Raw genomic sequence first — 27,334 nt, 5'->3', positions numbered from 1 at the left:
TCTGCCCGCCTTGGCCTCCCAAAGTACTGGGATTACAGGCATGAGACACCACGCCCAGTCTACTACACATATTTTAAGTTACGATGCCTCCCACCAAAGAGAAAGATTTAGTTTCCAGGTAGTAAATATTTTTCTTATTTTCTTTTTAATTTTATTTTTTATTGTTTTGAGACGGAGTCTCACTCAGTTGCCCAGGCTGGAGTACAGTGGCGCCATCTCGGCTCACTGCAGCCTCCACCTCCTGGGTTCAGGCAATTCTGCCTCAGTCTCCCGAGTAGCTGGGATTACAGATGTAAGCCACCACTTCCTATTAGTAGAGACCAGGGTTTCTCCCTGTTGGCCAGGCTGATCTCAAACTCCTGGCCTCAAGTGATCCTCCCGCCTAGGCCTCCCCCAGTGCTGGAATTACAGACGTGAGTTACCACACCTGGCCTTATTTTATTATTATTATTTTTGAGACAGGGTCTCACTCTGTTACCAAGGCTGCACTGCAGTGGCTTGATCACAGCTCATTGCAGCCTCAACCTCCCTGCACTCAGGTGATCCTCCCACCTCAACCTCCTGAGTAGCTGGAACTACAGGCATACGCCACTATGCCCAGCTAATTTTTGTATTTTTTTTTAAGAAATGGGGTTTCACAATGTTGCCCAGGGTGGTCTTGAACTCTTGAGCTTAAGCCATCTTCCCACCTCAGCCACCCAAAGTGCTGGGATTACAGGCATGTACCACCACGCCCAGAAGTTACATTTTTAATTTTCTTTCAGACTGTTCATTATTGGTGTAAAGAAGCTCAATTTGTTTTTTTGCATGTTGATCTTGTTCTCTGCAACTTTGCTGAATTTTCTCTAATAGTTTTTTTTTTCTTCTAATAGTTTTTTGGTAGATTCTTTGGTATTTTCTATATATAAGACAATATAGTCTGCAAATAGGGATAGTTTTATTTCTTCTTTTCTATGTTGGATGCTTTTTATTTCTTTTTCTTGTTTAGTTGTTCTGGCCAGAAATTCTAGTACAATGTTGAGTAGCAACAGTGAAAGTAGGCATCTTTGTCTTGTTCCTGACCTTAGTGGTTGTTCCTGACCTTCACCGTTGAGTGTTATGTTAGCTGTGGGTTTTTCATAAATATTCTTTATCATGCTGAGGAAGTCCTATTTCTAGTTTTCTGAGTTTCTACTTTTCATGAAAGGGTGATGAATTCTGTCACCCTTTCCTGTATCAATTGAGATAATGTGGTTTTTTTCCTTCATTTTATTAATGTGGTATATTACATTGATTTATTTTTCTTTTTTTCTTTTTTTGAGATGGAGCCTTCCTCTGTCTCCCAAGCTGGAGTGCAGTGGCCGGCTCACTGCAGCCCCTGCCTCCTGGGTTCAAGCGATTCTCCTGCCTCAGCCTCCCGAGTAGCTGGGATTACAGGCGTGCACCACCATGCCCAGCTAATTTTTGTATTTTTAGTAGAGATGAGGTTTCACTGTGTTGGCCAGGCTGGTCTCAAACTCCTGGCCTCAGGTGATCCGCCCACCTGGGCCTCCCAAAGTGCTGGGATTACAGGCGTAAGCCACCAGGCCCGGCCTACATTTATTTATTTTTCTTATGTTGAACACCCTTACATTCCTTCAATAAGTCTAACTTGGTCACGGTTTTCTCCTTTTAATATGCTATTGGATTCAGTTTGCTCGTATTTTGTTGAGGATTTTTGCATCAATATTCATAAGGGATGTTGATCTGCAGTCTTCTTGTGGTCTTTTGGTCTGGCTGTGCCATCAGAATGATGCTGGCCTCATATAATCAATTAAAAAGTGTTCCCTTCTTTTCTATTTTTTCGAACGGTTTGAAAGGATTGGTGTTACCTTCATTTAGTGATCTGAGAGAAAAAAAAGGACTGGTGTTAATTCTTTAAATGTTTGGTAGCATTCACATGGAAGTCTTCTGATCCTGGACTTCTTTCTGTTGAGAGGTTTTTGTTTGTTTGTTTGTTGAGACGGAGTCTCGCTCTGTCGCCCAGGGTGGAGTGCAGTGGCACGATCTCGGCTCACTGCAACCTCCGCCTCCTGGGTTCAAGGGATTCTCCTGCCTCAGCCTCCCAAGTAGCTAGGATTACAGGCATGCGCCACCACGTCCGGCTAATTTTTTATTTTTAGTAGAGAAGGGGTTTCCATGTTGGCCAGGCTGGTGTCGAACTCCTGAACTCAGGTAATTCACCCGCCTCGGCTTCCCGAAATGTTGGGATTACAGGCGTGAGCCACCGCGTGTGGCCTTTTCTTTGAGACAGAGTCTCTCTCTGTCTCCCAGGCTGTTGTGCAGTGGCGCACTCTAGGCCCACTGCAATCCGCCTCCCAAGTTCAAGCGATTCTCCTGCCTCAGGCTCCCGAGTTGCTGGGGATTACCGGAGTGGTAGGCGCTCACTACCACTCCCGGCTGCTTTTTTTTTTTTTTTTTTTTTTTTTTTTTTTTTTTTTTTTGAGACGGAGTTTCGCTCTTGTTGCCTAGGCTGGAGTGGCGCGATCTCGGTTCACTGCAAACTCCGCCTCCCGAGTTCAAGCGATTCTCCCACCTCAGCCTCCGGAGTAGCTGGGATTACAGGCGCGCGCCACCATCCTCTGCTAATTATTTTTGTATGTTAGTAGAGACAGGTTTCACCATGTTGGCCAGGCTGGTCTGCAACTCTTGAACTCCGGGGATCCGCCCACCTCGGCCTTCCAAAGTGCTGGGATTACAGGTGTGAGCCACCGCGCCTGGCCATGAACGTGATTTTTTGATATTGAATAATAAAAGCTATGCAGATCTTCTATATTCTTCTATCTAAATGTTGACACAACTTTATATCTAGAAACTTCGGATTTAAAGCTCAGCCCGAGAGAACCCATCAAATGTTGGAGCTGCAAGGGGCTAGAAAGCATCACCAGACCTGGATTCCCGGGCGATGTTGGCTCAAGGTAGCACAGGACGTTGGCCCAGAGCTGGAAATTGAGGCCAGGTCTTCCGGCACACCCCCACCCCACAGGACGACCAAGCAAGGCTTCACAGAGGAGTTGGGGGTTAGGTTTATTTCTGTTGTTAAAAACCCGGTGAGCAAAAGGTTGTGGAAAAAACACATGCAAAAGACAGGCGAAGGTGTGAGCTGGATAGGGACAAAGATGGGGGAACCCGTGGGGTCACTCCTTGACCCCACCCGGGACACCTAGACATCCACAGTGTCGGGGGAGGGGCCCCAGACCAGGCAGAAGACCCTTCCCCGGCCCTGGGGAACCCAAGATTTCCGAGAGTAAGCGGACCTGTGCAAAGACCCACAAGGGAGGCCAGTGGCCTGTGCTGGGCACTGTACAGCCGCCCCGACCCCGACCTCACGTGGGCCTCGGAGGCTGCAGGGACCCACCCGGCCGCGCGCCGCCCACCATCCCAGGTCTACCGCAGGGGAATCCCCCAGGCTTGCGAGCGCTTCCGAGGGCAGGAAAGCCTGTACTGCAGCCCCGCCGCCCTCTCCTGGCGCGTAGCCCTCTCCCCGAGCCCTCGGGCCACGCCGCCAGGCCCGCGATCCCAGGGCGGCCCAGGGGGTTCGGCACAGCCCGATAACGCGCCGCGCCGAAGCCTGCAGCACCCCGCGGTCGCCGTCTCTCTTGCACTGGTCAGGACGAATAGAGCCTGACAAAACCTGAGTTAATTGGCCGAGCGAATGTCGTTGGCGTCAGGAGAGCACGTCCGGAGAAGCCAAGGGAAATGTGGAGCAGGAGCAGCCAAAGTGGCCCATCGGCTTTCGAGCAGGGTTTGCGCGTCGCGGTCGCAAAGCCCCTGTGAGTGCGGGTACCGCGGCACAAGCGCTGCCCTGGAGCTCCAGGAAGCGGCGGCGGGCTCGGCGTTCGCGGTCCAGGAGAAACCACCGCGGGGTGTTGGGAACATTTTGTTAAAAAGCCGGGAAGCTCAGGGCCGGTGTGGCCTCCGTTCTGGCCTGATAACCCGGACTTTGGGCAGCTTCTTTTCCTTGCCTTTGGGTCTCCGGCTTTCTCAGCTCTGTGAGGTCCCATGGGTCTCCTGCCCTGGCAGGTTCCTTCAGCTGGAGAAAGTGGGGGGGTCATGGCTGGATGAGGTTGCGGTAAGCATTAGAGGGCTATCAGCAGCACCTTATCGCAGCGGAGCCTTCGATAGCTCAGTTGGTAGAGCGGAGGACTGTAGTGGATGGAGTGTGGTAATCCTTAGGTCGCTGGTTCGATTCCGGCTCGAAGGACTTCGTCTGTAATTTTTAACCTCAACTTAATTCAATTATCCCATAAGGGGAAAGGCTTGGAGGCCTCCTATGACTTAGCATTCGTACTGCCGTCAGTCCATAGGGCACACCGTAGTATGTAGTATACGGTAACGCTCTTTCTGCGTTCAATGTACATGTGGTAACGTGTTTTAGAATGTTTTCTGCTTAAGCACACGATTATATGCTTGATTTTTAGAATCTTGCACATGGATGCCACTGTATTGTACTCTGCTAAATAAATGTCCTGAACTGTGGTTGATCCGCTGGTCAGTGAACAGTGCAGTGAACCTGTAAGGCAAAGGGAAGGAATTAAATAGCAGACGGGGGATTAGCTCAAATGGTAGAGCGCTCGCTTAGCATGCGAGAGGTAGCGGGATCGATGCCCGCATCCTCCACTCAGCTTTTTGCGTCCGTCACACTAGAGAACACAAAACGGGAGGGATTCCCGGCGCAGTGGGCTATGTTTTAGAGACACAAGACTGTTAAGCGATAAGGAGTTTCGCACGATGTCTTTTTATTTCGCAGTTGAGTCCCAGTTTCTGCCACTTTATCTTTCCCGCCTCCCGGCAGGCAGGCCGTTAACCGTCTTCCGGAAGACGCTGCTAGAACCCTCCGGCCGCTCCTGCCCGCCATCGTCCCCGAACGACACTCACTCAGGTACCCACTAACGTGCGAGGAACCCTGAGAGCTGACCAATGGTAGCGAGCTTTACTGGGCGGGTCGCCAGCTGCAGCCGCGGCCAATAGGCGAGAGACTTCTTGTTTCCTGGCAGAGCGGGGTCCCGGCACCGCGGCGCTCGGGTTTTTTTGGGGGCCCGGGTGGAGGGCCCGGGTGCCGGGGCCCAAGGTGCGGCCTCGCTAGCGGGAGAGGGAGCGGGATCACCGGCCCGGAGAGAGGTGAGGGGCTCTGCGCGGACTACGGGCCCCGCCAGCCCCGGCCCCGCCAGCCCCGGCCCCGCCCCCTTCTCTCAGCCCCTTGAGCCCGAGCCCCTCGAAGGCCACCCCGCACCCCCCTCCCGACCTGGCTTGCGCGGTCCCGACCCCGCCCAGCTCCGTGGCCTCACCTCTGACTCCTAGGCCCTCCCTGCCTAACCCCCTGCCGCGGGAGTCCGTCTCGACCCCTTCCATGCCTCCCAGTCCCACCCTGCCCAGGGCAAGCCCGCTCGGTGTGACGGTTCCCCGCGAGTCGAGGGTAGAGAAGCCAGCCTCCTGCCCCCGAGTGGGACTCTAGCAGCCCACCTCTTTTAGGGGTGCTGAGAACACCCATTACTCATCCACAGCTACTAGGGTAGCTTTCTCAGGGTGCAGTGCTTACGGGGCGGAGGGGGATGGAAACAGACCCATGCCCTGGCTGGAAGGGAGCTCCAGTCGCTAGGTGAGCGCAGTAGCCTTTGGCTTGGCAGAGGCACCACTGTTATAGTTTTTCTCCATACTAGGCATAAGGTAGGAACAAAAAAGGAAGAACCAGCCCTTCCAGGGCTCAGGGGAGCAACACCAGAATGTCCGCTCAGTACTTGTGAGGACAGAGGCTGGAGAGAGGACTACCCATTTACACTCAGAACCTCGATTCCTCTCTCTGCTCTGTGCTGGAGAGTGCAGAGCCAGAGATCCAGAACGGCCCATCTCTAAAGGTGGCCATGTATGGTGGTGAGTGTATCTTGGCTAGGTTTGGAAAATCTGACCTCTCTGATTATATTCTCTAATCTTTGGGCTGCAAAGCAGCTGAGAGTTTAGTGTTTTTCAACATAGTTAAGCCACTGAGTTTTATTTGGGAACAGCCAAGCTAAAGTAAAATGGGGTCCCTTTAGGTCATTTACAACCCTTAGTGTTGGGGTACAGAATGCTGCTTTCTCTTGGCCTTTGCTGGAAGACCACTTCTGTGTTTTCTAAGAGGGAGAGAGTCTTTTGTTTCATAGGGCACTGCCTAAGAATAGCTCTTATTTATCAAGAGATACCCAGAAAACTCTTCGATTTGTCTTCCCTTTCCTCCTTAACCTAACCCTTGTTTTCCCCCAGCTCTCAGGGCCAGAGCGGGGCAGGAGGATGCTTTCCCAGCCCCACCATGGAGCTGCGCTGTGGGGGATTGCTGTTCAGTTCTCGCTTTGATTCAGGGAATCTAGCCCACGTGGAGAAGGTGGAATCTTTGTCCAGTGATGGGGAAGGGGTAGGAGGTGGGGCGTCAGCCCTGACCAGTGGCATTGCCTCTTCCCCTGACTATGAATTCAACGTGTGGACCCGACCAGACTGTGCTGAAACGGAATTTGAGAATGGGAACAGGTATATGGAACGAAATGGAGGGTGGAAAAAGGCTCCAAACCCATGCTTTAGTTAGCCCTCTGACTTATCTGTTCATACCCAGCATGCTCCCTGTCCTTTTCTGACCCATCGTCCCTCCTTTCTCCTTGCCAAATAGCCCTTTCCCAGTTTGGCTGGCTCCAGCTCTCCCACAGACCATATCTCCAACCCTTCCACACGAAATGACCTCTCTCTTACTCTGGTCCTCAGGTCATGGTTCTACTTCAGCGTCCGGGGAGGAATGCCAGGAAAACTCATCAAGATCAACATTATGAACATGAACAAGCAGAGCAAGCTGTATTCCCAGGGCATGGCCCCCTTTGTGCGCACACTGCCCACCCGGCCACGCTGGGAACGCGTTCGAGACCGGCCCACCTTTGAGGTAAGTTCTCCATGAGGAGGAAAGAAAGACTTGGGTGCTAAAAGTAGAAAGGAAAGTAAAGCGTTTTTTTTTCCTTGATACAAGTATGAAGCAGGTGGGACAACAGGTTTAAGTATCAGCTTTTTCTCCAGTGTTAGCTAGAGTCTAAGATGAGCCCCTGCCTCAGGAAGCCTAGAAGGAGCCACTTTTCATATAGAAAGTGTCAGAGGGAGGGAAGTTGGTAAAGGTGTTAAGGGTGTGAGGTCAGTTCCTGGTGGTCCCAGTAGGAGCTCAGTTCTGACAATGGCATGTTGCCCCTCCCTCTTCCTCCTCTGCTCTTCAGATGACAGAGACGCAGTTTGTGTTATCCTTTGTTCATCGTTTCGTGGAGGGCCGTGGGGCCACCACCTTCTTCGCCTTCTGCTACCCCTTCTCCTACAGTGACTGCCAGGAACTGCTAAACCAGCTAGACCAGCGCTTTCCGGAGAACCACCCTACCCATAGCAGGTGCCAGCCCCATTCTTACTCCTGCCACACAGTCCTGGATCAAACAGCACCTCCACTACTTCTGGAATTTGCTCTTAGAGCTCTGAACCAAACTTTCATCCGTCTTTTTTCTGTACAGAATGTACAGACAGGACTTTGAGTACCTTTCAAAACTATGTTTCTGTATGACCCTGATCTCAGCATATCGACACCTGCCCTCCACTCTTTCACCTGCCCAGTTCAGACCTCTTACTAGCCCAGCTCCCATTAATTATCCAGAGTTTAGCCAGCATTATGTGACTCAGTATACCTTTTTTATCTGCCCCCACGGAGAACAACTCGGACTACATTAAGTAATCTATTCTAGGAAGCCACAAACTGGGGAAAAACAAGTTCACCCTGTCCTGTACTCTTCATTCTGGCAATGTAAACCCACTCAAATCCTTAGCCTCATTTAACATTGTGAGGGACTATAAGGCCCCAAAGGTTAGGGTGAAGGACCAGATTTTACAGATCCTGGGCTGGTGACAAGGCCTACCTCTTACTAGGACTTTAGGGACTTCTCCTGGCTTAATTTTTTTTTTTCCCTGTAGCCCCCTGGATACCATCTATTACCATCGGGAGCTCCTTTGCTATTCTCTGGATGGACTTCGTGTAGATCTGCTGACGATCACTTCCTGCCATGGGCTTCGAGAAGATCGAGAGCCCCGTCTAGAGCAGCTATTTCCTGATACCAGCACCCCTCGACCATTTCGTTTCGCAGGCAAGAGGGTGAGTGGAAATAGCATAAAGGTAGTTCTTTGGCTTTTCTCTAGCACCAGGTACTGTTTATAGCTAAAGACTATGTTATCTCTAGGCATCTTGGACATGGCCTCCGCCCACAGCGTGTGGCAAGGGTGATGGCCCCTGCTCCACTTGCAGATTCAGCCAGCTGGAAATCCAGCGGCTATTCCTGCCTCATCCATGACACCCCCCATATACTGTCAAAGTAGAACTACAGGGTAACTGACTTAATGTCTGCTCTCCTCTCTACCTCAGATATTCTTCTTAAGCAGTAGAGTACACCCAGGGGAGACTCCATCTAGCTTTGTCTTCAATGGCTTTCTGGACTTCATCCTCCGACCTGATGATCCCCGGGCCCAAACCCTCCGTCGCCTCTTCGTCTTTAAGCTGATTCCCATGTTGAACCCCGATGGTGTGGTCCGGGGACACTACCGGTAAGTGGCTTCCCCAGCCTGTCTGGACTGTTCCCATTTCCCCTCATGCCCTGCATCTCAGTGAAATTCTGTCAGCCTTCTGGCTTCTCCTGTGTTCCCAGTCCTCTTGCACCCTAATAAAGGCAAGCCCATCTCATCTTCCTGAGAAAGCATGAGATCATATCTAGTGGCACTCCCAGAAAGGAACCAAACTAGGATGACTGCAGGCCCATCTGGGTGGAGGCAGCTACCCTGAGGAAGCTCCTTAGGGTTCTATGGTAAGGGTGACAGCAGATCAAAGAGAGGCCCTGTCTTCAATTCTTTCTTTCCTAACATAGCTTCAGCCTCTCATTTGATAAGTCAGTCTCCTACGGTCTCCTTTTCATCTACACTAGTGTCTCCTTTCACTGGCCCAGTCCTCTAGAACCTGCTTCAGTCCTTGTTTTCCTACAGCACAGACTCACGTGGAGTGAATCTGAACCGTCAGTACCTGAAGCCTGATGCCATCCTGCACCCGGCCATCTATGGGGCCAAAGCTGTGCTTCTCTACCACCATGTGCACTCTCGTCTGAACTCCCAGAGTTCCTCTGAGCACCAGCCCAGTCCCTGTCTCCCTCCTGATGCTCCTGTTTCTGACCTGGAGAAAGCCAACAATCTCCAAAATGAAGCTCAGTGTGGGCACTCAGCTGACAGGCATAACGCTGAAGCCTGGAAACAAACAGAGCCAGCAGAACAGAAGCTCAACAGTGTGTGGATTATGCCACAACAGTCTGCGGGGCTTGAAGAGCCAGCCCCTGATACCATCCCCCCCAAAGAGAGTGGCGTTGCTTACTATGTGGACCTGCATGGACATGCTTCCAAAAGGGGCTGCTTCATGTACGGAAACAGCTTTAGTGATGAGAGCACCCAGGTGGGAGTCCTAAGAATGTCATGTGAGTGTGAGAAGTGTTGCAGGTTAGGAGATGGGGTTAGGCCATGAACAGAAGGAAGATAGCCTTAGGTAGCCTTCTGGAAGGAAGGCCTGTGTAGACTACCTCTGAAAAAGCTTTGAAGGGCCAAGAAGAGATGGCACAGGGGGATAATGTCTCAATCGTTACATCATGACCTTTTATTAAGGAAAGCTAACTGCATTATAGTCTGCTAGAGTCTGGGAATCCAGAGAAGGAAAATTTTGCATTGTTGGAGGGAGGAAGCTAAAAGCTTAAAAAAAAAAGAATTGCTTCCCAACACCTAGAAGTAATGTCAAACTGAGAATTCAGGCAGCACTGATTACTGTTAATGGTTGTGATGGTATCTGCTGTGTATTAAGTCACATGGTCGCATACTTGCTATCTCTTCCTTGCACCTTGTCCCTTCTGTCTCTCCTGAGTTGACTTTTCTTCCCCAAACAGGTGGAAAACATGCTATATCCAAAGCTCATCTCCTTGAATTCAGCCCACTTCGACTTCCAGGGCTGCAATTTCTCAGAGAAGAATATGTATGCCCGAGACCGTAGAGATGGCCAGTCTAAAGAGGGAAGCGGCCGTGTTGCAATCTACAAAGCCTCAGGGATAATCCACAGGTTGGGTGGAAGCTGAGATATAGTTGATGAAATAGCTTCCCTAAAGAAAACACCGTAGCTGGGTGTGGTGGTGCATGCTTGTAATCCCAGCTACTGAGGAGGCTGAGGCAGGAGAATCGCTTGAACCTGGGAGGCAGAGGTTGTGGCGAGCCGAGATCGCGCCATTGCACTCCAGCCTGGGCAACAAGAGCGAAACTCCGTCTCAAAAAAAAAAACAAAAAACAACACCCAGTTCAGGGTGTTTGAGAGGGAGGGAACCACCTTAGTCTTCTTAAAAGAGAACCTTACAATTAGCATTATTGTCTTTAGTCTAGGACTCTACCTTGGGGGGACTCTCTGGGTATATGGTACAGTACAAAGGTCAGCTGCTAGTTGCTATGGATTATTAGCACTTTCATTTGTGTTCACTTTTTTCCAAGTGATTGCCTCCTTAGACCACCTAAGTTGTCCTCTATGGTTCTGTCCTGATACCTGTTCAGGCGGGACACTGATAAAGGTCTTTATGTCTTAGCTACACACTTGAATGCAACTACAACACTGGACGCTCAGTAAACAGCATCCCTGCTGCCTGCCATGACAATGGGCGTGCCAGCCCCCCTCCCCCGCCGGCTTTCCCCTCCAGATACACTGTGGAACTATTTGAGCAGGTATGAATACATGGTGTAAGTGGGAAAAGGGAGAAACCTTATAGTCTGGAAAGGCCTTCACTCTTAGTGCCTGACTCTAAGGTCCTTTGAAGAGATATTCATCACTATGGCCGTCTCACCACTATGATTATTTTCCTCAGTTAACAGGAGCATAACTACGACTGTAATAGTATTGAAAGGATGAACAGGCACTATATCTGACCCCACATCACAGAGAATCCCCTAGCACCTCTGAGTCAGATTCTTTGCCTCTGGGCTTGTCTTTCTCATTCTATTGGATTTATTAGTTTCTGGGCTCAAAAGCACCCTGACTGTAGTGGTCTTAATGATTCCTATTATCCTAATAGAAAGAGCTGGCCAGGTGCGGTGACTCATGCCTATAATCCCAGCACTTTGGGAGGCCAAGGCAGGCGGATCACCTGAGGTCAGGAGTTCAAGACCAGCCTGGCTAATATGGTGAAACCCCATCTCTACTAAAAATACAAAAATTAACTGGGCATGGTGGCACATGCCTATAGTCCCAGCTGCTTGGGAGGCTGAGGCAGGAGAATCACTTGAACCCGGGAGGCAGAGGTTGCAGTCAGCCGAGATCACACGCCACTGTACTACAGCCTGGGCAATAGATCAAGATGCCGTCTCAAAAAAAAAAAAAAAAAGTAGATCTGTAGGTTACAGAAGGGATTCAAACCCCTTTCCTGCTAGGAGAATTCCTTCATGGCACCAGCCAGAAAGAAAGGACACACCTTGCCCCTCATAATGGAAGAGGGCCCCCAAATTGGCGGTAGTTTAGGGAACAGCTCCAAATCCATTTGCAATAAACAGCCTGGGCACAAAGGTTAGGGCATCCAATGAGCAAATTATAGGTCTGGCCCCTCCTTCCCTTCCACTGTGCTGTGTACCCACCCCAAGGTAGCAGCCTGGATGGGAGGACCAGCATGCTGAGCCAAACTGGACTACCCCACAGGTGGGACGAGCTATGGCCATTGCAGCCCTGGACATGGCGGAATGTAATCCGTGGCCCCGAATTGTACTGTCAGAGCACAGCAGCCTTACTAATCTACGGGCCTGGATGCTGAAACATGTACGCAACAGCCGAGGCCTAAGCAGCACTCTGAATGTGGGTGTCAACAAGAAGAGGGGCCTTCGAACTCCACCCAAAAGTCACAAGTAAGGCCAGCAAAATAGGAGGGAGAAAGGGTAGGACAGTGGGACAGGGCTCTAGAGCTAGGAGTTCCAAGGGATTTATATTCCTTCCATCCTCCTCAAAGTGCCAAATGGCAAATATCTTCAGGGTAAATTAAAATTAGTCAGATTAGTTTATTCTTTTAGAATGGGATCCTCTTCCCTTTTATTCTGAGCTACATACACCTAAGAGATCTGAGTATCAGGCGTGGGATTCACTGCTGCAGAGCCCTGTACAAAATCAAATATAATTGCAGTGGGGCAGGCCTCAGCTTCCAAGGGTTGTGAATGACTGACTGAAGGGAGTTCAAGGGTCAGTGCCAAGGCAGTAGGGGTGAAATTCATTGGGAGATAAAGCTGCTCAGGGATGGCCCTTAAGACATTTTGAGATTAGCTGGTATTCCCCAGGTTAGATACTTCATCCACGGATATGAATTCCTCACTTCTTCCTTGGGATGGGTCCCTGTGCCTTTTTACCCCAGAGGTGAAGCTTTACTGAGCAGCAGATCCTAGGGAAAGCCTTAGGACACAACCTTCCTGGCCCAGGGTTAACTGGCATCTGCTTCTTTGCAGTGGGTTGCCTGTCTCCTGCTCCGAAAACACCTTGAGTCGGGCACGAAGTTTTAGCACCGGCACAAGTGCCGGTGGTAGCAGCAGCAGCCAACAAAATTCTCCACAGATGAAGAATTCCCCCAGCTTTCCTTTTCATGGCAGTCGGCCTGCAGGGCTGCCAGGCCTGGGCTCTAGTACCCAAAAGGTCACCCACCGGGTGCTGGGCCCCGTCAGAGGTAAGCCAGTCTGGGAGCCCCTGCAACATGTGTTCGGTTGTCTGGGGCATTGCTGGGGGAAGTAAGAGCTTGAAGATATACTGTTGGCCCAGGACCAAGGGGTGAATCAATAAAATTAGTTTGTAGCAGAACCTGTGGCCTCTCCTACGACCTTGGTGTTCCCCTGCGGCATGATTCCAGAGCGGTATTGTGTGGCCAGAGGGGGAAGTCTGGGTATCTGGGCTTCAGTGCATGCTAGGAGCCAGGGAAGTTTCCAAGGATGAAACACTAGCTGAAGCAGTGCCAAACAGGACATGGAGCCTCCACGTCACAGACAATGTCAGTCTGTCTTCATGGGGGCAGTTAAGGGAATGTCCTCAGAATCCAAACTGCAGCACTGTAGAATGATGGGGAATCTTATCTGTGGTCTTTATGGGCTGAAATTTTTCCTGGCTTCAGAGCTCATTAAGAAAGTGATACCGGGCTGGGTGCAGTGGCTCATGCTTATAATCCCAGCACTATGGGAGGCTGAGGCAGACAGATCACTTGAGGCCAGGAGTTCAAGAACAGCCTGGCCAACATGGCGAAACCCTGTCTCTATTAAAAATACAAAAATCAGCCAGGCATGGCGGTGCACACCTGTAATCCCAGCTATTCAGGTAACTGAGGCAGGAGAATCGCTTGAACCCAGGAGGCGGAAGTTGCAGTGAGCCAAGATCGTGCCACTGCACTCCAGCCTGGGCAACAGAGCAAGACTCTGCCTCAAAAAAAGAAAAGAAAGTGATATCAGAAGGATTCTAACTCTTCCAAAGAAAAATGGAACAACTGCAGACAATTTCTTTTCTAGGTATAAAATGCAGCAGTCTAGCTCTTTCCAGCAGTGAGCACAGTTGCTTAACTGTGCATTAGTAACCCCCGGGTTTTGCCTGATGAGACCCTGCTGATAAGATTCTGGGTCAAAATTATATACCAGAAACAGATGGGCCTTTAGGGAAAAAGAAGAGAAAATTAACGGGAGTAACCTGGATTGCGGAGGGGGAGAGATTGTTATAGTGCCACTTCTGGAAGTACGCTAAACCACAAATCAATACTGTACTGGCCTCTGCACTACAGAAGTCTTGCCCAGAGTATGGAGGCTTGTCAGCTGGGGCTAAGAGCTTTGCTGGTCTTCCAGCATACTCATCCTTGTTAGCTTTTCCCAGCTTGCACCCTAGCTGTTGGTACAGACCAGACATGTGCTGTGTCAGTGGCTGTGTAAATCTGACTGCTAGTGAGAGAAGCCATGGAGGAGAGGGCAATGGTCCTTACCAGCTGTGACCATTGAGATATTCTATCCCTGACAGGCAACTTGATTATCTGCTTCCAGGCCCCATTGTTTGAGAGTCTATCTTCATCAGGAAAGGACACTTGTGCACTGTGTTTGAAAAATAATAATAATGCCTTATGTTTACATAGCATTTAACAGTGAACAAGATAATATCATATATATAAATTTCATTTAATCCTCACAAAGACGCTATGGGATGGATGGTGTTTCCATTTTTCCAACAAGTAAACTGAGGCTATTTAAGAGTGGTTTCTCCAAGATTGCACAGCTGTTCCAACTTGTATCTTCTCATGCTTCAGTGTGCCTAGTTTCCCATGGTAAATCTGCTTAAAGTTTTTCTTCTATTTCTTTTCCTTTCTTTCTTTTTTTGAGACAGAGTTTCACTCTTTCACCCAGGCCGGAGTGAAGTGGTGTGATCTCATCTCACTGCAACCTTCCACCTCCTGGGTTCAAGCGATTCCCCTGCCTTAGCCTCCCGAGTAGCTGGGATTACAGGTGCATGCCACCACACCCAGCTAATTTTTTTTTTTTTTTTTTTTTTTTTTTTGAGACCGAGTCTTGCTCTGTTGCCCAGGCTGGAGTGCAGTGGTGCGATCTTGGCTCACTGCAACCTCTGCCTCCCAGGTTCAAGTGATTTTCCTGCCTCAGCCTCCGGAATAGCTGGGACTACAGGCGAACGCCACCACGTCTGGCTAATTTTTGTACTTTTAGTAGAGATGGGGTTTCACCACGTTGGTCAGGCTGGTCTTGAACTCCTGACCCTCGTGATCGCCTGCCTCGGCCCCCCAAAGTGTTGGAATTACAGGCGTGAGCCACTGTGCCCGGCCAATTTTTGTATTTTTAGTAGAGACGGGTTTCACCATGTTGGCCAGGCTGGTCCTGAGCTCTTGACCTCAGGTGATCCACCAGCCTCATCCTCCCAAAGTGCTAGGATTACAGGCGTGAGCCATTGCGCCCAACCTCATTCTTTTTTGGTCAGCCTCTTCTAGCTCTTAACTCATAGTTCCTGGGAATTCCTTCATCAGCATCCTAAGTTCTCCTTTCCTGACTACAAAGGGAAATAGTAAAGAGCCTTTTCTAGGTTGTCACTGGAATATTCTAGGCCCCTGTTTTTTTTTTTTTTTATTTGAGATAAGAGTTTCGCTCTTGTTACCTAGGCTGGAGTGCAATGGTGCAGTCTCGGCTCACTGCAGCCTCTGCCTCCTGGGTCCAAGCGATTCTCCTGCCTCAGCCTCCCAAGTAGCTGGGATTACAGGCACCCGCCACCACGCCCAACTAATTTTTTGTATTTTTAGTAGAGACAAGATTTCACTATGTTAGCTAGGCTGGTCTTGAACTCCTGACCTCAGGCGGATCCACCCGCCTCAGCTTCCCAAAGTGCTGGGACTACAGGCATGAACCACTGTGCCCGTCTAGGCTTTTTTTTTTTTTTTGAGACGGAATTTCACTCTTGTTGCCCAGGCTGGAGTGCAATGGCATGATCTTGGCTCACCACAACCACCTCCTCCCAAGTTCAAGTGATTATCCTGCTTCAGCCTCCCAATTAGCTGGGATTACAGGGATGCACCACCACACCCGCTAATTTTTTTTGTATTTTTAGTAGAGACGGGGTTTCTCCATGTTGGTCAGGCTGGTCTTGAACTCCCGACCTCAGGCAATCCACCCGCCTCAGCCTCCCAAAGTGCTGGGATTACAGGCATGAGCCATGGCGTCCGGCTAGGCACTTTTTAATCACTATTTTATTGACATCCTCCCTGCCCCGCTTCCAATGCACAACACTGCATTGAGCCCCCTGAGGTGAAGGACATGTATTCTATTTCTCTGTTACTTCCTCCTACCAATAGAAAATATGCACAGTCAGTACTAAGTAATTCCTGGTTGATTGACTTGAAACTTAATAGGGGAAACAGGACAGTAAATACAACATGAGAGCGCACACACACTGTAAACATCCTGAGGGTTTGGGGAACTACTGTGGTAGATAAACACAAGAGTAATTAGCCAAAGAATGTTCAGTTAAGAAATAATTTGAAAAATAGGTAGGACATAGTTTGACAGAAACATTCCCAAAGTGAGAAATGACAGCCAGGAGCAGGAACAGAGCTGGTGGGTGGAGAGGACAAAAAGCTTGTGTACCTAGGTGGGTATGCAAAAGGCCAAGCCCGTCACCAAGGATATTAGGTGAAGAGAGCAGTAGCTGAAATGTCTTGAGAACAAGGATTATGAGCTTAACTGAGACAATGGCAACAACTGTGTGTTTCTACAAATGGGAATAAACGTAAGACTGTGTAAGACACTGTCTGTGAACTGTACATATTGGACAGGAAACGGGGTGAGATGACCAGAGCCAATACCAGCATCTGGAAAAGAGAGATAAGTATTAGAAAGGGGGGCAGGATTCAGTGATGGTAGAAGACAGAGGAACTAAGAGGGCTTTAAGGCTACTTTTTCCACTGCAAACAAAAGCTTCAGGAAGTGTCTCCTAACACATCTACTTATGCCCTTAGCATCTAGTCCTCTGCCTGCCACTTAGTAAGTGAACAGCAAGTATTTGTTGAATGAATAAAAAGCAAGAAGTTGGGAACCAAATGAATGCTTGTCTCGGCCAGGCGCGGTTGGCTCACGCCTGTAATCCCAGCACTTTGGGAGGCCAAGGCGGGCAGATCACGAGGTCAGGAGATCGAGACCGTCCTGGCTAACATGGTGAAACCCCATCTCTACTAAAAATACAAAAAATTAGCCAGGTGTGGTGGTGGGTGCCTGTAGTCCCAGCTACTCGGGAGGCTGAGGCAGGAGAATGGCGTGAACCCAGGAGGCGGAGCTGGCAGTGAGCCGAGATCGCGCTACTGCACTCCAGCCTGGGTGACAGAGCGAGACTCCGTCTCAAAAAAAAAAAAAAAAGAATGCTTGTCTCACCTTTCTACCCCTCAGAGGGCATAAATCAGGTCTGTGATTGTCCCGGGGATTCACTAAGATCTGGAGTGCTAGGGACGGTTCCAAAGATGTTCAGGGAGGATGACACACAGGACCTTGGCACAAGTCAAGTAACTGCTGCTGTAAACAGTGAGACCTTAGAACACCCATTCTGACTCATTCAAGGGGAGATCAGTCTCCCCTCAGACCTCTTAGACCTTTGCCCAGTACTATCCTACCACCCCCAAAATGGAACATCTGGCTGGTTGCCATAAGATACCATTTCATAACCTCTGGAAGCAGAGCTGATCACATCACTCTTGCACTCTTGCTTGTTCTTTCTCACTTGCTTTTACCCTTTCCTGGGGTAGGGTGAAGGTTTGTCCCTTAATATGGTTTCAGCATGCCTGTGTGTGTAGATATTTCTCAAATTATCTAAACTATTTCCTCTATCAAGTTCATGATTTCTGCCTCCTGTGCACTGTCAGCTGGACATCATCCTGACATCCATTTTAATCACAGAATTACTTGGCTCTGGGCCCTAGACTATCTCTGTCATTGGTGGTAGCTAATGTTTTAGGTTATTTGACTATGGCCACGAGTCTTGACTTCTGTTATCCTATTGGCAACCTGTGCCAACTCTCACTAGCCCCCTAACATCTGGTTGTTTTTGACTCTTTTTGAGACAGTCTCGCTCTGTCACCCAGGCTGGAGTGCAGTGGCATGATCATAGCTCACTCCAACCTTCGTGTCCCTGGCTCAAGTGATCCTCCAGCCTCAGCCTCCCTAGTAGCTGGGCCTACAGGTGCACACCACCACACCTGGCTAATTTTTGTATTTCTTTTTTTAGTAGAGATGGGGTTTCGCCAAGTTGCCCAGCCTAGTCTCAAGCTCCCGGACTCAAGTGATCCAGCCGCCTCAGCCTCCCAAGGCACATGAGCCACCGTGCCTGGCGTTTTTGACTCCTGACCACCATCTTAACCTATAATTGGTACCCAGCATATCTCCTCATAATAGAGTAGCTTCCATCCTGAGATCTCTCCCTTTCTTCTTTATTCATACAAGTATCGATTTTTTTTTTCCATTCAATTTTTTTTTTTTCCATTTTGGTTTGGAACCTTTTTTTTTTTTTTTTTTTTTTTGAGACAGAGTCTCACTCTGTCGCCCAGGCTGGAGTGCAGTGGCCGATCTCGGCTCACTGCAATCTCCGCTTCCCGAGTTCAGGTGATTCTCCTGCCTCAGCCTCTGGAGTAGCTGGGATTACAGGCGCTCACCACCACGCCTGGCTAATTTTTTGTATTTTTAGTAGAAACGGGGTTTCTCCACGTTGGTCAGGCTGGTCTCGAACTCCCAAACTCAGGTGATCCGCCTGCCTCAGCCTCCCAAAGTGGTGGGATTACAGGTGTGAGCCACCGTGCCTGACCTGGTTTGGACCTTTGAAAAGTATTCTTGTCACTGCCTGCTAATTCCCAGTGTGGCTGGGAAGATGAAGTTACTGTCACTTCTTAAGTTAGAGGATTTTCATATCCAACACGTTTATTAATGGTCAGTTGGCATGCTGGCACCTCTGGTGAATTCAGTTCTATGAAAAGTTAATAGCCCATCAGTTTGAGAGCATTTGGCACCTGCTGTTCCTCTGTGATGAGGAAGGACACGCCAAAGCTGCAAGCCTCCCTACCCCATCCATTTACCATCTGTCCCCCTGGGCCCCACCCTTCAGAACTTGTAGTAATAAGTCTCGAGACATGAGTGGACCAGAGACAGCTGCCCCAAAGGATATAACTGTATGCCTTTAGACTCCCACAGATGATTGATCCAGCTCATGGTGTCTGCTGTTCAAGTAAACAAAACATTGATTAAGGTCTCTGGTTTTTCAGGCAGCATTTTACAGGCACTGGGATATATAGTGTTGGAGGCAACAAAGTCCCTACTCCCAAGAAACTCAAGTTCCAGTTAGAAAAAATATTAGCTTATGTTTATTGAGTAGTATGTGCCTTTAAGTACTTTACACATACTAACTTAATTAAACAGAAACCATAAACTACTAGCCACACAAACAAAGGATGAAGGTAATGAGGAGAGAACAATTAATGTTGCCTGTAATGGTCAAGTAAGCTTCAAGTAAGAGAGGTAACATTTGAGATGGGACATGAAAGATGGTCATGGCTTCACTAGAAAAGGAAACAGTTCCAGAGGAACCACACACAACTAGTAGCCATGGGGTGTATAGCAGAGGGTATGAAGGATCAAATCAGCATCCTACTAGGGATGTGCAGACTGGAACTATAGTGGGCAAGGCTTTGAATGTGTAGTGTTCAAAAGTTTAGACTTCATCCTTTAGATCTTCAAGCCCAGTGCAATGGCTCACACCTGTAATCCCAGCACTTTGGGAACTGAAGCAGGAGGATCGCTTGAGCCCATGAGTTCCAGACCACCCTGGGCAACATGGTGAGACTCCATCTCCACAAAAAATTTAAAAATTAGCTGGGCTTGGTGGCGTGTGCCTGTTGTCCCAGCTACTTGGGATGCAGGAGGTCAAGTTTGCAGTGAGCCATGTTCATGCCACTGCACTACAGCCTAGGTGACAGAGTGAGACCCTGTCTCCAAAAAAAAAAAAAAAAAAGAAAAAAAAAAACCTTAGGTGAATGCAGAGATAGAATTGTAGGATTTGATTACACAAATGCAAATCTAAGAGAGGAGCAGTAGAAAGATGAAACAAGGTTTCTAGCAGTTGGGTTTTGCACGAAGACAGGAAGAATGAAAGAAAGGGAGAGAATGAGTTTTGTTTTGTCAAGGGGACTTTCTTGGGAAAAAAATCTCCAGTGGACAATTAGAGCTGGATTTCAGGAGAAAAGGGCTACAGAGTGATTTGGGAGTTTAAGAGTAAGTACAGCAGGAGAGGCCCAAGGACAGAATGGTGGGGAAGACTTGACATTTAAGGGGCAGGAAGAACAGCTGGAAGAGAAGCAATCAGTGGTAAGAGGGGAACCAAGGAAAGCTGTGTTAGCCAAGCTCAGTAACTTCTTTGCCAAAAGAATAAACTGGCCAGGTGCGGTGGCTCATACCTGTAATCCCAACACTTTGGGAGGCGGAGGTGGGTGGCTCTCTTGAGCCTAGGAGTTCAAGACCAGCCTGGGCAACATGGCAAAACCCTGTCTCTACTAAAAATACAAAATTTAGGCTGGGTGCGGTGGCTCACACCTATCTGTAATCCCAGCACTGTGGGAAGCCAAGGCGGGTGGATCAGAAGGTCAGGGGTTCGAGACCACCCTGACCAACATGGTGAAACCCTGTCTCTACTAAAAATACAAAAATTAGCCAGGCATGGTGGCATGCGCCTGTAATCCCAGCTACTCTGGAGGCTGAGGCAGGAGAATCGCTTGAACCCGGGAGGCGGAGGTTGCAGTGAACCAAGATCGCACCACCACACTCCAGCCTGGGCGACAAAGCGAGACTCTGTCTCAAAAACAAAACAAAACAAAAAATTAGCTGAGCATGGTGGCGGGTACCTATAGTGCCAGCTGCTCAGGAGGCTAGGTGGGAGGATCACCTGAGCCTAGGAGGCTGAGGCTCGGTGAGCCATGATCGTGCCATTGTGCACTTCTTCAGCCTGGATGACAGAGTGGAAACCTTTAAAAAAAAAAAAAAAAAAAAAAACTAGCAGGATGAAGGCTGGTGGAGAATGGATAACTGTAATAAATAGTAGGTCTTTCTACCCATCTTATATTAATAGTTACTTCAGGAGAGGGATGTGGGTCTGATGACAAGCTTGAAAACTGGCATCTTTTGACCACAGAAGCCAGCAGGTCAGTGAAGGCTGCCTCATAGTGCCCCACTTATTTGCCCTTTTATCTGCTTGTATCTCTTCCACTCAGAGCCCCGAAGCCAGGACAGGAGACGGCGGCAGCAGCCCCTGAACCATCGTCCTGCAGGCAGCCTCGCTCCATCCCCAGCTCCTACTAGTTCTGGCCCAGCCTCCTCACACAAGCTGGGCTCCTGTCTACTGCCTGATTCATTCAACATACCAGGTCTGTACCTGCTGCCACTGAAATCTGGGTTTGCCAGCCTCCTCCATGGCCAGGCCAGGTTCTTTAAGCCTAGTTGGGAGACCAGGGGCATCACTTATCCTCTTGGTATCCTAAACCTCTAACACTGGTGCCTTTGTATAGGAAGCTGGAATTTATTAATGTGTCTGTATAATAAAACAATAGTTAACATTTACTGAACATTTACTATGTGCCAGGCACTGCTCTGCACACTTAATCTCATTTTATCAGTTGAGGAACCTGAAGACTTTGTCTACCTGCAAAATGCTACTTATACAAATTCCCTGACTCCAGGAGCTGGGCAACACTAGACAAAACAGGAGAATGAAAAAAGCATGACGGGACTTTCTCCTGTCAACACTGCTAAATGCTGTGTGTAGCCGTATCATTCACACAAAGCCATCTCTTCTCCTTTATAGACCCAGCTATATAAAGAAAGGGATGGGAATGATTTTAAGACTCTAGTCCAACATGTTCTACCTCATTCAAAGACCCCCTACTCCCAACCTGTCAACTCTCCTCAATGGGTAGCACTGAACCCACCAGTCCTGGGTAGAGCTGACTTGATCCTCAAATGCTAAACATATGATTGCGGTAGTATAAACTGACACAGGAGTTAAGCTTGGGTGCGTTCCGATTCTAGCCTGGAGTTGCTGCTCCACCCCTTGGACCACCAGACTAGAGCCTCAACCAGGGGTGATTTTGCTGCCAGGTGACATCAGGCAACATCTGGAGACATTTTTGGTTGTTACACTGAGGAGTAGGGAGATGAGGAAACAGCATAAATTGTTTAGAGGCTAGGGATGCTGCAAAACATCCTACAATGCACAAGACTACTCCCCACGATAAAGAATTATCCAACCCAAATTGTCAACGTGCCAAGGTTAAGAAACCCTGATCCTTTGGAAGTTACCTCCTCTTCTCTGTGACCCCTACCCTGATCAGTTTCCTCTGTTCCCTAGGGAGCAGTTGCTCACTCTTGTCCTCTGGAGACAAACCAGAGGCTGTCATGGTAATCGGGAAAGGTCTGCTAGGGACTGGAGCTCGGATGCCCTGCATCAAGACTCGATTGCAGGTAATATTTTTGGGTCTCCAGCATAGCTACTCTGGCAGAACCCAGCAAGGCACTGTTCCTCTGGGTAGTGGGAGGGAAAATGCTCAGCACTGCTTCACTGCATCTACCCTTGGCCACATCAGAGAGCTTCTCTGGTGCCTGAGTGCCTGTCTGTCCAGTCCCCTTCCTGCCTTCCACCATCCCCATCAGCCAGGTCATTTGCTTGCTTTCAACCTGTGTCCCTGCCAGATATACCCCAACCTTAGCCTGCTAGCTTTGGCTTTCCCTGCCCCTGCCCTTAGCTTCTCCTCTCTTTCTGCCCAGACCTGTCCGAGGAGAGTTTCCGCCAGGAGGGGTCCCGGATTCCCCAGGTAACACATTTGGTTGCTGCTGCTAGGAACAGCCCTGCCACCAACTCCGATTCAGTCCAGATCCCCATGCTAGGTAAAGCTGAGTATAGGCAGAGGCTGACTGGATGGGTGAAGTGTACACTGCTCTGGCAGGGGCTAAAGCATAGAGGGCTCTGAGAGAGGTCTACCAACCCTCCACTATCTTTCTACACAGTGTTTCTCTACTCACCCAGACCTTAGTCATGGTGTAGCCATGGCGGTTAAATGCTGGATCCGTTTGCCACCCCTAGTTATAGACTTGGAGTGCATAGTCATGGACTGAATCCAGGACTTCTCTGGCTATTATCTTGCCTCACCCTCTCAGCTAGAATTCAATGTCCCAGTACCTCTACTGATCCCTATACTACAACACTCTTATGCATGGAAACTCTAGAAGCAAACTAAAAGCAAAAAACTCATGGAAGAATCCAGCCTCTTAGCGCAAACCCTGTCCACACAGGCTAGGCCCAGGTTGGGCCAGGGCTCACCGCCGACTCGCAGAGGGATGAAAGGCTCTTCAGGCCCCACATCCCCTACCCCCCGGACCAGGGAGAGCAGTGAGCTGGAGCCGGGATCCTGCTCTGCTACACCAGGGTGAGCACTTGGGTCCAGTCCCTCACACCACCCCTCACTTCTGTCCCCTCATTCCCATTTCTGTCATTCAGAATAATTTTCTGCTTCCCTACTCCTTTTGAGCACAAAGACTAAATGTACTTTCATTAAGAATCTAGTCCCTGATTTTTTTTTCCCCCACCATGGCCAAGTCTTCAATCCAAAGCAAAAGAAAACAACTTTTAGTCAGGGCCTAAGGTCTAGGAGCTGGCTGGTTCCAGCGTCAAACCACTGTGCAGTAACCAACTTGTCCATCCTTACCCATCTTCATCTCGCTCCACTTCTTTCACTTCCCAGCCCCTGGTTAGCAGAACAGAAGAGGAGCAGAGTTTTCACAGCCCTGATTCCTCTCTCTTTTCTGTTGCAGGCTGCCTCAGGCCAGGCCCCCACGGCCCCGCTCTGCCCCTGCCTTTTCTCCTATATCCTGTAGTCTATCTGACTCCCCATCCTGGAATTGTTACAGCAGGGGTCCCTTGGGCCAACCTGAGGTTTGTTTTGTCCCTAAATCTCCCCCACTGACTGTTTCTCCCCGGGTCTGATAATGCCTTTATGTTCAAGCCCAGGATATAGCCCCAAGATGGGGTAACAGTGGGAAATATGCTAGTTCCCCTCCAGGCCGCTGATTCCATGTGACAGCCGTTAAGTCCTTGGAATGCCAGCCACGCTGTCCAAGGCATTACAGAGTATCACCTTGAGACAGAACAAAACAGGGACCTGCCACCCCTTCCCTCCCTCCGCAGCACAAGATTTTGGGACCACAAAAAAAAGTCTATATTTTTATATTGGGGGGAGGGAGTAGAAAAGCAAGCCCCTATACTGGGCCCTATTCAGTGGCAGCTTCTTGTTCCATAGGATTAAGGAAGACTCTGAGGAAATAAAAGTTGTTTGGAAAAATCCAGGTGTAGTTGCTTTGTATGTTGTGATGGGTAGAAGGGATGAAGTGAAGTGTGAAGGCCCCTCATACCCTCCATCTTGCCTCAGACTATGTCCTGGAACCCTAGAAAAGAGGGGGAAAGACCTGAGGTAAGGAAAATGCTGCAGCTTTCCTCTGGGGAATCCTTCAGGAAGTAACGCCCATCCATGTTCCCTTTATACTTGTGACCCACACTTAAGGCTGGCTCCAAAGCCCCCCCTTCCTTCTCTATAGTTTGGGTCAGCAGCCAACCCCTGGCCTCAGAACATGGAAACAGAATTCTACATCTGTCACCCCCCTCACCAAAAAAAATCTGCCCAAATAAGGCCTAAACAACCTGGGGAAAATGAGGGCTATTTAAGAGCCCAAATCCTCATACTTGGATGGTACCCTCGGTACCTTCGTTCCTACCGGTGTCAGTGCCTCCTTACAACTATACTCCCAACTTGGGCATCTACCTACTGGGGACTGTGAGGGTTAGGCAACCCACTCCCATTCTAGCAGGGAACAGGTTACGGGGAGAGGACAGCGCGCTCTCTACTCTGTGCAGATAAAGGGGCCCAGTTCTGGACTGTATCATGCTTGGCCCGACACTTTCTGATTGTAAGTTTCGAACCCTGCTAGCCCTGGCGCGGCCTCGCCACTCAGCTCTGGGGACTGGGCGCTACAGCCCCGGGCCGTTACCTGGGGCGGAGAAAGCGCCACTTTCATTCCTGCTTCTTGGGATTGTTGACGGCCACGTAGTGATAGAGAACGACAAGCAAGAAGAGCGACACGCCCAGCATGTTGGCGAAGATGGCGAGCTGCACGTCCGTGATCATCCTGCGGAGAAGAGAGGGGCTGAGCTGCGGGCTGGCGCACTCCTCGCCCTCGCAAGAACCCGTCCTCGCCCCACGGGCCGGCCACGGCCACGGCGGGGCTGGCCCGTGGGACGGCCCCTGCGTGCCTCTGACCTGACCAGTCCGGCTCGGCTCCGACGCCACCAGCGAACAAGCCCGAAGTCAGAGACCTGGACCGGAACTTCGTAGCGCCAGCTCAGGCCCGAACAAGCCGCTTCCGGCGGGGGGCGCGGTCGGGACGGCCTCTCTAGCCCCGCCGTCTCGTCGGCTCCGCGCGGCGCGCTACGGCCGCGGCTGGGGCGGGGCCTCGGGCGCGGCTGCGGTGGGAGGTCCAGCCGTAGGGGGTGGGGCGGGGCTGCGGACGCGCGCCTGGGCCCGGCACCGCACAGCTGGCTGCAGCTGGCGTGGCTCGGGACGCGGCTAGCGAAGCCGTGGTGGCCGCCTCCCCGGGGCCGAGGAGTGGGCTGGGGCGAGGGTGCAGCGGCGGGGCCGGCGGGATACTCCAACCCCCTTCCGGCCCCGGCCCTCAGTACTGCTGCCCACCCTTCGCTTCCCGGCCCGGCCCAACCAGGTGCTTCCTTTGGGTCCTGCCCTCAGTGCCCTCTCCCTGGCCCGGACGGCGGGGACAGGGGTGGGAGGCGTTGTAGAATGGGGACAGGGCTGGTGCTGCCGGGTGCTCCTTTCTCCGGCGCCATCCTTTGTGACCCACATGCAACCAAGTAGAACCATCCTGCCTTTTGTGATCTGACCAGGTTCTGTCTTAGCCGGGCGCCCTCCCTCCACCCTACCCCCCGGAGGTGGGCGTCGGAAATAGGGCGGACCCTCCCGGAATCAAAACCCAAACCGTAGGACTTCGGCCAAGTGGGAAATCACCCCCCGGATGTGGGGGAGGGAGAAGGGGAGGAATGGAGAAGAGGAGGAAGGACTGGGACAAGCAAGAGGGGTCCTGGGTTCAGGACAGATTAGGTCGCCGAAGAGAACGAAGAGCGGTGGCTGCGGGTACCCGAGGGTCTCTGGCGAGGGGAGAGGCACCCTGGAACTCTCCAAGCCTCTGCCCAGCCAGAGCTTTCTCCCCCCTCACTCCATGCTTTCTCTCAGCTTCACCATAAAAGGGAACGGCACTGAGCCAGGCCGGGGCCGGGGGCTGGGCTGTTGCTCTGGAGCTGTCAGGGGTAATGGAAGCCAGTTGCTTTGCGGTAGAGGGGGGCCAGGGCTCAGGGGAGGCCTCTGCTTGTCGGAGCCAAAGAAAACTCTACAGGAGATGCTATGGGCTTGGGACAGGGGACCAGTTTCCCGCCTGTGTGCACTGAGCTGGGGATGCACTATCCCAAAGTGGCCTTCCCTGGCCTGGGACCATCAACAGTTTGTCACCCAGGGCTTCAGCCCCGTGGCTCCTAAACATAATCCCTGCCTTTAGTAGTCTGTAGTTCCCGTGGCCTCCCCCCACCTCACCACCAGCCCCCACTCAATATTTCCCAGAAGCTTGATATTTAGAAAGCCGAGTCCCCTCCACATAACACTGGTGAAACCCCAGACAGGTACTCCCTTATGCATCCCTCAGTAAGCGGTCTGTTTCCAGCTCCTCTCTGGGAGAGTAAGGGCCTAGGTCTTAAGGATTACACATCATTATGCTTCATGTCTCCTGGAAATTTGAAGCAGATCCAAGTCCAACCAAACACTTAGGTCTACTGTTGAATCAGAACTAGCCCTCCCTTTTAAAAATAAGCTCTACCTTTAGGCCAGCCCTGGAAGTTAAACTTTCTAGACTGAAAATGACAGGAAAGCAAGCCTTGGAAGTGCTTAAAACCAATTGACCCAGGTGCATAGTATCCTAGACTAGCAGAGCCGAAAGGGGCCTTCAAAATCATCTTATGAAGAAAGAAACTGGCCAGGCATGGTGGCTCATACCTGTAATCCTGACATTTTGGGAAGCCAAGGCGGGAGGATCACCTGAGGTCAGGAGTTCGAGACCAGCCTGGCCAATATAGTGAAACCCCGTCTCTACTAAAAATACAAAACTTAGCTGGTGGTGCATGCCTGTAATCCCAGCTACTCAGGAGGCTGAGGCAGGAGACTTGCATGAACCCAGGAGGCGGAGGTTGCAGTGAGCCAAGATTGTACATTGCACTCCAGCCTGGGCAACAGAGAGAGACCCTGTCTCAGGAAAAAAAAAAAAAAAAAATGGAAGGAAACTGAGGCCCAGAGGGTAAAATTTCACCGTTTCTAGAAACTGGTGAAAGAGCAGTGTCACCTCTTCCTCCTACCTCCACTCCATGTTCCAGGTCAAACTGTGGACTCGGTAGGTTGTCCTAGGGTTAGGCACAAGAAGGAAAGGATTTATTTTAGGACCACCCAGAAATTCATTCACCTCGCAGAACTTCCTGTGCCTAGGTCAGTGAGTCTTTATCAGCTTTGGATGGGTCATTTGGCCCAGTGCCTGGAAGAACTGAAACAAAAAACAGTCTATGAGACTGAACTAGACTTAACTAAGAACTGACAAATCT

The 27,334-nt window shown here is 50.3% G+C and overlaps 2 protein-coding genes and 2 non-coding genes across 7 annotated transcripts; 3 read left to right on the top strand and 1 right to left on the bottom strand.

Moving 5' to 3' along the window:
• Positions 1 to 3,265: 3,265 nt before the first annotated feature.
• On the top strand, positions 3,266 to 23,974 carry AGBL5 (AGBL carboxypeptidase 5). Of its 4 annotated transcripts, none has more exons than XM_055108139.2 (16): positions 3,266 to 3,791; positions 4,814 to 4,900; positions 6,259 to 6,519; positions 6,748 to 6,919; positions 7,242 to 7,405; positions 7,978 to 8,155; positions 8,423 to 8,601; positions 9,034 to 9,490; positions 9,972 to 10,141; positions 10,653 to 10,788; positions 11,753 to 11,955; positions 12,544 to 12,758; positions 20,853 to 21,005; positions 21,986 to 22,098; positions 22,927 to 23,060; positions 23,446 to 23,974. In XM_055108139.2, exons 1-16 carry the CDS (start codon positions 3,718 to 3,720, stop codon positions 23,615 to 23,617), a joined length of 2,868 nt encoding a protein of 955 aa, XP_054964114.1. In that variant the 5' UTR covers positions 3,266 to 3,717; the 3' UTR covers positions 23,618 to 23,974. The 4 variants fall into 4 exon arrangements, with proteins under 4 accessions (XP_054964114.1, XP_054964115.1, XP_054964117.1 ...); XM_055108140.2 differs by having other exon boundaries at positions 3,266 to 4,090; XM_055108142.2 differs by adding an exon at positions 22,402 to 22,448 and having other exon boundaries at positions 3,267 to 3,791; positions 22,927 to 23,561.
• Positions 4,134 to 4,222, top strand: TRNAY-GUA (transfer RNA tyrosine (anticodon GUA)). The gene is given in 2 exon segments: positions 4,134 to 4,170; positions 4,187 to 4,222. It is a non-coding gene; the product is annotated as a tRNA-Tyr (tRNA).
• On the top strand, positions 4,566 to 4,638 carry TRNAA-AGC (transfer RNA alanine (anticodon AGC)). The gene has a single exon. It is a non-coding gene; the product is annotated as a tRNA-Ala (tRNA).
• Positions 23,842 to 25,115, bottom strand: OST4 (oligosaccharyltransferase complex subunit 4, non-catalytic). Its single transcript, XM_003827077.5, has 3 exons — positions 24,945 to 25,115; positions 24,676 to 24,813; positions 23,842 to 24,075 (listed from the first exon to the last, which is right to left on the bottom strand). The coding sequence occupies exon 2, from the start codon at positions 24,810 to 24,812 to the stop codon at positions 24,699 to 24,701; it is 114 nt and encodes a 37-aa protein (XP_003827125.1). The 5' UTR covers position 24,813; positions 24,945 to 25,115; the 3' UTR covers positions 23,842 to 24,075; positions 24,676 to 24,698.
• Between the last annotated feature and the right edge of the window lie 2,219 nt (positions 25,116 to 27,334).

The sequence above is a fragment of the Pan paniscus genome, chromosome 12 (genome assembly GCF_029289425.2).
Source record: "Pan paniscus chromosome 12, NHGRI_mPanPan1-v2.0_pri, whole genome shotgun sequence".
NCBI classification, from domain to species: Eukaryota; Metazoa; Chordata; class Mammalia; order Primates; family Hominidae; genus Pan; species Pan paniscus.
This window is presented reverse-complemented; position numbering and strand designations above follow the sequence as displayed.

Excerpts from the sequence above, each read along its gene's own strand:
- OST4 (XM_003827077.5), bottom strand. The coding sequence starts at position 24,812 with ATGATCACGGACGTGCAGCTCGCCATCTTCGCCAACATGCTGGGCGTG.
- AGBL5 (XM_055108139.2), top strand. The coding sequence starts at position 3,718 with ATGTGGAGCAGGAGCAGCCAAAGTGGCCCATCGGCTTTCGAGCAGGGT. Across the intron at positions 10,142-10,652 it reads GCCTCAGGGATAATCCACAG|CTACACACTTGAATGCAACT; the intron begins GTTGGGTGGAAG and ends TTTATGTCTTAG. Across the intron at positions 10,789-11,752 it reads CTGTGGAACTATTTGAGCAG|GTGGGACGAGCTATGGCCAT; the intron begins GTATGAATACAT and ends ACTACCCCACAG.